Source organism: Apium graveolens, unplaced genomic scaffold, assembly GCF_009905375.1.
Source record: "Apium graveolens cultivar Ventura unplaced genomic scaffold, ASM990537v1 ctg858, whole genome shotgun sequence".
In the NCBI taxonomy this organism is placed as follows: Eukaryota; Viridiplantae; Streptophyta; class Magnoliopsida; order Apiales; family Apiaceae; genus Apium; species Apium graveolens.
Window position 1 is genome coordinate 26,746 of NW_027421297.1, and position 9,246 is coordinate 35,991.

Consider the following 9,246-nt stretch of genomic DNA (forward strand, 5'->3'; position numbering starts at 1 on the left):
AGTTAATCTCGTTGGATAATCGGAGATGTTCCGTCGGTTTAATTGTAGTTTTTACAATTATATTGTTTACAAAAACAATGGTAACACAGAAAGAACCGTGAGGCCTGAACCTATAATGATAAGTAGTAGGGTTGCATATGGGTTGGGTTGGGCCGGTTTTACCTATTTAATGACCTAACCCGTTTATTACGGATTACAGAAATATTAAACCATTAATCTCAAAAAAATTATTAAACCCAACCCTATTAACTATGTGATGGGTTGGGCCGGGTTAGGTTGGGTTCATCGGGTTGAAAGAAATAAACCTGTCAAAATTACATATAACTAATGTTCGTTGTAAAATACAAAAATTAAAAAATTAAAAGCAGGAAATTAAGTATTGCATCCAGAATATTACATCATCCATAAATAGTTCGGAATCCAGAATATTACATCATCCATAAATAATTTAAGCAATCTCAAATATTTCATCACCCATCAATAGTAAGTCCTGAAGCCTACTACAAAATAGTCTAAAATTTAAACAAAATAGTCTGAATAGTGACAATCAGTGGTCACTAAGATTAATAACATTGGCTCTACTCTTGCACTTATCATTTGAAGCACTGCCTTTCTTTTTTCCAATAGTATCTACAAAATATACAATATTTGAAATTTCAGAAAACATGTTATAAAATCTATTTCAAGAAATGTATCGAAAAATGTCTTTCACCTTCTTCAACTTCAAGAAATTCGTAGGATTGAGTTTCATCCAAATAAGTATTAGATTTAATTCCACCATGACTACCCTTCAACCAACTTTGAGTACAAATGAGCGCCTTCACCATTTTTGGACTTAAAGAACTCCGAAAAGCATCCAGTATTCGTCCACTTGTACTAAATGCAGATTCCGAAGCAACAGTCGAAACTGGAATAGCAAGAATATCTCGAGCAATCAAAGATAAAGTTGGGTACCTGCTAGTATTGTCTTTCCACTAATTAAGAATGTTGAACTTATCGGTCATAGGGTATAGAGGTTCTTCAGAATAGTAGATTTCAAGATCACTCTTTTTCTCCGTTGTTCCCATTTGTTGCTGCTGCATATAATTATCCAACAACCTTCTCTTCTGTGTTTCTTTGCCAACAGTTTGAACTGGAGAAGGACCTCCACTGTCCTGTTACACGTTAACATTTACAAGTCAAACTTGTATGTTATACTACTAATCTGAAAGTACAGAACATGACTGAACCTAGATAATAAACATATTCACTAGCAGCAATAAGTATATCACAGTCAATACAGAAACATGATCACTGTCCAAAAGAAGATGGCATCTAAAAACTGTTAAGGTGTTGTTGGGCAACACTGTCAAATGTCTAGCAAAGAGTGAGTCACGTAGTTCACAAGATAGCTATTTACATTCTTCAAACTAGAAGAGTTGGTGATCAGAAAAACAATTTTCCTGCTGGAGTGGTGTGGTTAGCATCTCCAGACTCCAATATTAGTATATGGGGATCTATTTCATTATTTTCTATTAATTAGTACATAACTTCAAATTCCAGGAAGTCAAAGGCTAAAACTATAAACTAATACTTGTAAACTAATACTTACCAAAATACAGCAAGTAACAATATTTGTAAACTAACTTCCCTGTGTTTGTGGTCATGACTCGTGACTAGGCATTTGAAATATATTAGTTTTCCATCATGTTCGGTTCTTTCAATCATCTGCATACTGACCAACACCAATTTATACCAAGCTACTATCTTCTTCTAAAGTACAGAAATCAACACTACAGAAATCTACTGACTAGGCTAAAACTGCTTGATCAACACTACAGAAATCAGAAAACAGATTATAAAGTACAGTGCAGCCAGAAAACTAACATTAGTAAACAACAATTTATAACAGCTTACACAAACCAAGTAAACAGCAGAACAAAGTTCAGCTCTCATGGATAGCAATGCAGACATGATATTTAAATTTTAATCAGATATGTTGTTTTAATCATATGAGCAAATGTGGAGATATACATATAAGTTTTGTCCATCAAAATCATACGAAATCAAATGTCTACCTTAAACGTACACATCTGCAATAATAGAGAAGTATATATACAATAACTATAATAAAAACTGCTTGATCAACACTACAGAAATCAGAAAACAGATTATAAAGTACAGTGCAGCCAAAAAACTAACCTTAGTACAACCATCTCTAACTCCAGTACTATAACAAACATGTAAGCCGTGCAAAATCGACTCCACCTTCACAACAATCCTAGCAACCGTCTCAGTATCATATATAGATTCAAAACAGTACTTCAAGTACCTCATTTTGTACACGGGATCGAGTACAACAGCCAAGAACAACATTGGATTTATATTATTCGCATTTTCCCAATATTTATCGTATTTTCTCTTCATGCTAACAGCCATGGAAGACAATAAAGGATGATCTTGATCTGCTAACTCGGCCAGCATAGTGTGAATCTCACATATTTCATAATAAAAGTTATTTGAAGTTACGTGCAAAGTGCCACTAAACTTCAACGTAACTTCATAAAAGGTAGACAGAAATTTCACAAAAACAGTTGATGACTCCCAATCATTAGACGATGGAGGTCCAATCATTTTTTTACCGTTCTCTTTTTTCATAAAGTAGCTCAAAAATTTGTCGTCCTCCTCTTCATACCTTGTAAATGCTTTTTCAAACTTCAGAGCCGCATCCAGCTCATATACGTGCTATTCCACCTTGTAGTCACGTCTAAGACCAGTCGCCCCTTATAATCAATTCTCTTATTCTCCACACAGCATCTGAATTTAAGTAGCCTTGCTATAGATGAACGAATGTATCTCACGGAATTACGGATTGCAACTATTGAGTCATGCAACTTTGTTAGTCCGTCATTGACAATTAAGTTTATGATGTGAGCACCACGTCGAACATGGAGATGTTCACCATCAAGAACAACACATTTCCATGCATTGACCCTTCTCCTTACAAAACCAATTGCTACATCATTGGCTGATGCGTTGTCAAGTGTAACAGAAAATACTTTTTCAACCCCCCATTCAAGCAAACAGCCCTCAATCACCTTTCCAATGGTCTCACCTTTATGGTTTGAAACTTGACAAAAGTTGATTATCTGTTTTTATAGCTTCCAATCAGAATCTATGTAGTGTGCAGTGAGACACATGTAGGACATTTGAGTTCGGGATGTCCAACAATCGGTTGTTAGACTCACCTTTTGTCCAGCGGCTGTCAAATCTTTCATCAATTTAGATTTCTCATTACAAAACAGCGTGTAAATGTCCCGAATAACAGTCATTCGACTTGGGACCACAAACCTAGGTTGCAGCTCATTGATCAAATTCTTAAAACCTTCCCCCTCCACAACATTGAAGGCCTGTTCATCCTTCACCACAAACTTCGCCAAGGCATTCCGACATCTTACTTTTTAAATGTTGCTACGAACAAACTGCCCTTTCCTTCAAATCTACGTTTAAAGCTAAGCACCTTTTGCTTCCTATCAGCCATATTTTTTGGATAATTCTTGCATTTCTTTAAGTGAGCCCACAAACTACTTGTTCCAACTCTTGTACTATGACAAGCATAGTTCGCTCCACAATAGTTACATGTGCATCTTGGACCCTTATGATTTCCACCCTTTATTTTGGTAAAATGATCCCACACATCAGAAGTTCTGGTAGGTTTTCTCTTGGTTGTAAGTGGGTCAACATCATCAGTCTCCCTTTTAGGGGATTTAAGTTCACCATTAGTAATCGAGGGTTCATCAGGGGGTTAAGTTTTGATCAGAGTTTGGGGTTAGGAAAGTGTTTGGGTTTTGGGTGGTGTTTAAGATCACTGGAGGAATTTGTTGAGTACCAGGGGCGGGAATGTTGTTTCCATATTTTTGTCCTAAATCCAAACAAATAAATAAATATATATCAAAACAAAGATTGAGCACTCAGTCAAGACTTTATAAATTAATCTATTAAAAACAAATAAATAAGTTAAATCAAGAAACAAATCAAATCATACCAAAGATTTAAAATAAACAAATCAAATCAAGTTTAAAATGAATATCACTACCTATTAAATCATCACAAGTCATTCATTTAGTTACAATCACCACATCCACAGGTCATTTAAGTTACCAAAGATTAAGATTAGCCAAAATACTAATTGAGGATTATCAAAGATTTGACAAATAAATCATACAACTCTCAAATAAAACAAATCAATACTTACAGCAAATCAATATGAATAAAACAAAATATTGAAGAGATTAAAAGAATCTTACAAATTAATTGAAGATTTGGAGCCAATGAGATAGAACTGAAGTGACGAGTGAGGACTGAGGAGTGAGGAGCGGCTGTATAATATGAAATGTAATATTATACAGACTAACTAGGGTTTAGTTGGGGGAAGTTCTGAAGTAATATTGTAAATGGGTCGGGGTCAGGGAATCAGGGAGTGTAAAATATTTAAAATGGGTTGGGCCTAGTTATATAACCGGGTTGGGTTAGTTTAGGTTTTTTAAAAGGATAAAATCTTACCCAACCCATTATAAACGGGTTAAATAAAAAATAACCCAATTAATCCACGGTTTTAAACGGTTCAGTTTAAACGGCTCATTTCAGGATTGGGTTGGGTCGGGTCGGGTTTGACGGGTTACGTAATCCATGAGCGGCCCTAATAGGTAGTGCCGCAGTTGTTGCAAAAAATTCTTGTGTGGAAATTGATTTGCACGCATATCAAATTAACCTTCACCTTTATTCACAATCCTTATGTTAACTGCCTAAGGTTAATATTAATTAATCATAATTAATAATTAATAAATTACGGGATTATTAAAAAATATTTGTCATGCTAAAAGATGACATAACATAAGCGTAAGAAATTTTTTATTTAAAAATTTGATATTATACTGTCAAAACAATCTCAAGCATTAATGTTCTATAATTAAAAGTAGACGATTAAAAATAATATCTTATTAGAATAAGTATTTAAAGTATGTCCTTAGTACGATCATAAATCAAATATAATTATATTATTCTACTATTATTCAAACACCATATTTTTATTTATGAATACAATAAAAATATTATTTTATTTAGTTTTAAAAAAATATTATTTTATTTAGTTTTAAAACTAAATAAATAATATTTTTGAAAACTAAATAAATAAATATTTGGAAACAAAGCCCGAAAAGGGTTGGCCGGCCAAATAGGAAATAGGGGTGCACATCGGTCGGGTTGGCCGGGTTAAAGGCGATTTTACAACCCGACCCAATTAAATCGACTTGAATTTTTTTAACCCAACCCATAAAATATAATTTCGTTACCCAACCCTACCCGTCGTACATCGGTTTGGGTCGGGTTGGGTTGGTTTGGATGTGTTGAATGATCCGATAAAAAAAGTTCTAATACTATTTATTATCACTCATCTTGAAAATTTAGATAAAAATGAAATTTGTATAATTATAGTTAAAGTACTAATATTTAAATTTGATTAACATCATAATTTTAGTAATGTATATCATATCGTAAATTATATGCATAACTAAATGTTTTAACGATACATCTACAGATGAAAATGAATATGCAAACATAAATTGAACAAATAAAATTATTACCCAGGAAACTTAATATGATATTGGAGATGAGAAAATAATACACAACACATTTAAGATACTATAATAGTTACGTGAAAACATACGAGAAGAGGCGTAAATATATGTCAAACTTAAAAAATTATATAAAATTATGGAGAATATATTAATGAATCGGGTTGGGTTGGGTTATGGTAAAAATATTTGTAATCCGTACCCAACCCATTTATGTCGGGTTGATAAAAAACAATTCATCTATAATTCGGTTTACATTAGGTGGGGTTTTTCGGGTTGAAAAAGGGTTGAGTTGGGTGTCGTTGATCGGTTTGTTCAAACCCATGTGCAGCCAAATAGGAAGTATACAGGCAGTAGAAGATAAACGACCTGAAGCCTATATATATATATATACACACACAGCAAAGGAAGATTTGGGGCAAGACACACACAACAAGTAAAACCCAGAATAATACAGATATTAAAATTAAACTCAATCAATCAATCGATGGATCCTCCTGCTGGAAAGTGGATTTTGTGTAAACATGATGATGATGATGATGATGATGATGTTGTCGAGGAGGAGGGGAAGAATAAATCAAAATCATCAACCATCAACAACAAGAGGAAGAAGATGTGGAGTGATTTGGGCACCTCAATCCGTTGTGCCGTTGTGAAGAAGAAGAAGAGGAAGATGAACAATGTGTCTAAACAAGAAGAAGAAGAGGAGAAGATATCTAATCTTTACGCTAAATCATCATCATCATCATCTAATAAGAGAAAGAGGAACCAATCATCATCATCATCATCTAATAAGAGAAAGAGGAACCATTTAACTTCTCTTAATAGGAACAAGAGGCGCAACAAAAAGATGTTCAACTATACGACTAGAGAACAACATCATAACAAATCATCATCATCATCCAGTAGTAAAAATAATGATGATGTGTATAAGGCCATCAGATATGTTAGAAAGAGAAAGATGAATTGTGACCAGGACACAATCCTATCCAAGAATAAGAGGAACAATCCGGGCAAAGCAAAAGCAACTCAAGAAGACAATGCAGGGGCCGAGATCTTATCTTCAAGTGCTGAGAGGTATTTATCGAAGGACCTTATATTCAACATACTCTCTCGCACTTGTGTCATTTCGCTGTTCAGATGTAAATATGTTTGTAAGTTATGGCATTCTATCATTTCAACACCTAAATTCCACATTGCTCACCACCTAATTTCTGTAAATAAATTACCCTCTATTATTATGATTACTTCTAGAGTAGACGATAATGAAGGCTGTCACGCTGCCACTATTCTCTACCCCGATTCTCTCAAACACTATTCGGTGAATATCCCCTTGATGCCCCCTTTTGATTTATTACAATTTGTAAGCTCTTCTAACGGTGTTGTTTGTGTTTTTCATAACTTTAAAGCTGATTTATATCTATTAAATCCCCTAACTAGGATGTATAAGAAACTCATGCTTCCACCTGCGGCTTTCACCATGACTGAGGAGAGGAGACATACAATATTCCACCCACCACCACGCACCCCTGTTATTGACAAACCGCACACACCCTTCACTGTTATCATCGACAACCCACGACCAGTCCTAAAAGCCTACAAATTTGAAGTTGGGTTTGGATTTGATTGTGTATCCTGTGACTTTAAGGTTTTATTTCTTGAATATCAGAAAATTGATAATAAACATGTGGGTTTGGAAGCAGCGCATTTGTATTCTTCAAATTCTGATTCCTGGAGGGTCATTAAGGTCGATACTGAGTTACCAAGTTTTCTCTATTACCCCCCATCCCCTGTTTTGAGGTCTGGTCCCGTTGTTGACGGGGTTTTGTATATGGAAGGTGTGGATTTCATTATAACTTTTGATTTTCATACCGAACTGTTTGGACTGATTTCGTACCCAAGCTTTGTTCATGCAAGGAAGTCCAACGTTTTGAATTTTGAGGGCTCCGTGGCTGTGGTCCTTAAAACTGTTCCTGACGGGTCACTTGTTGAAAAGGAGCTCAGTTTGTGGACACCAATAGCAGTTTCTGGTGAGGTGGTTTGGAACAAAATGTTCACTTTTGGCACTGGTTCGGAGGAGATAGATTGGTTGTTTCTCTACTCTGGTGCAAATCAGTTTTTGGAAAAACTAGATTAGGAGAAATGTTGTACGACTACAGGAAGAAACAGACCAAGTACGTTGAATTTCCATCTCAAAGCTTCCTCCTAGGAGTTCTCAGCCACACGGAGAGCTTCCTCCCAGCTGAAGGACTCGAGGGATTCAATGAGAGTTGAATGCATAAATCACTTGATACTTTTGTTGAGTTGTGCTCTCGATGCACAATAATGAGTTTATGTTCCGACTTGTACACAGATTGAGGGCTTCTAAAGTGTTCCTTTTTGTTTCTTTTTCACTGTAAGATGGTGTATTTTTTAATCTAATTATGGGCAGGATTTATAAATTTGTCACTTGATTATAAAAGATTAGACATTGTGTAGATTGTGCTGGTTGCTTCATTTTTCTCACTACTGTTAATGTGATTTAATCATTCATTACTTCATTTGATTGTTGTAGAATACTTTCATGATGCAGTCGATGAGTCGAGTAGATACATTTCACGTTTCACAGCTAGAGAAGACAGTTGGTAACCACCTAGTTTCACTTACAATCCTTGAGCAACTAATGCGTGACTTGGAGCTGCTTGTAGTGTCAGAGGCTGTCTTGGACGTGTACGCAGCCAGCAAGACAATTCTCTACAAGCAATTTGGTCCAAGAATAACAGGACAAGGCTGATTAGGTAAGAAATCCTCGAGGGCCTGATTATCTAATTTGGCATTATGGGAATCATCCTATGCTTTTATTAATTTATCAGAGTGCATTGTGATTGATTGTTTTCCCTTCCTAAATGTAAAAGAGCTTTGTTTATTATTCAATTGGCGTACCTCTGTAATCAACACCAAATCTTACATTAGGGACCTTGTATTATTTTTCTAACATTTACACCAAATATGAATGCATTATGCTGCTTCTCATGAACACTGTCTGAAGGAAATACCCTATCCCTTTTATGCATTCTTTAATTTAAGAAATGTATATTGTCATTATAAATTTCCACCAGTTGCATGCTCAATTGGTAAAATCTAACCCCTCTGAATCTATGAAAATATAGTTAGCTAAGCAATCTGTCTTTGTGGGCTGGCATTTTACTCATGTAACAACCTAGATCAGCTATTAAATCGTAGAAAACACTACTCTGCTCAAATTTTTTGTTTCTATCTTGGCTATCAGTATATTTTAACTGGAATTTTTTTGGATAAGCGGACTTCTGTTAAGAATCTTGCTTCTAAGTCACATGTTACCAGATTTCATGGATTTTGCAATATATTTTTTCTGTTATAAAACAACGTTCTGATTTTGACTACTTCAATTATTATGTACTTTTGATGCTCATACTTGTGGCTTAAGATACTGTTTGAAATTAATAACAGTCTACATTCTTGACATACAATGCTGATCAGTCACTTTTATTGCAGTGTTGATATAAGTGAAGACAAAATTTCTGTATTTGACAATGGACCTGAGTGAAGAGAACTCTATTGTGAAATGGTAATATATGGCGGGTTTTTTTAATAGAGTAATAAAGTGTTACTTGAA

General features: G+C 34.9%; 1 protein-coding gene across 2 annotated transcripts; it reads right to left on the minus strand.

The window, feature by feature from the left end:
* Positions 1-358: 358 nt before the first annotated feature.
* On the minus strand, positions 359-4,443 carry LOC141705135 (zinc finger BED domain-containing protein RICESLEEPER 1-like). 2 transcript variants are annotated; one of them, XR_012568219.1, is made up of 4 exons: positions 4,287-4,443; positions 2,182-3,901; positions 713-1,154; positions 359-630 (listed from the first exon to the last, which is right to left on the minus strand). XR_012568219.1 is itself a non-coding variant. In XM_074508212.1 (3 exons), the coding sequence occupies exons 2-3, from the start codon at positions 2,635-2,637 to the stop codon at positions 975-977; spliced, it is 636 nt and encodes a 211-aa protein (XP_074364313.1). In that variant the 5' UTR covers positions 2,638-3,901; positions 4,287-4,443; the 3' UTR covers positions 359-974. The 2 variants fall into 2 exon arrangements, 1 of the variants encoding a protein (XP_074364313.1); XM_074508212.1 differs by having other exon boundaries at positions 359-1,154.
* Between the last annotated feature and the right edge of the window lie 4,803 nt (positions 4,444-9,246).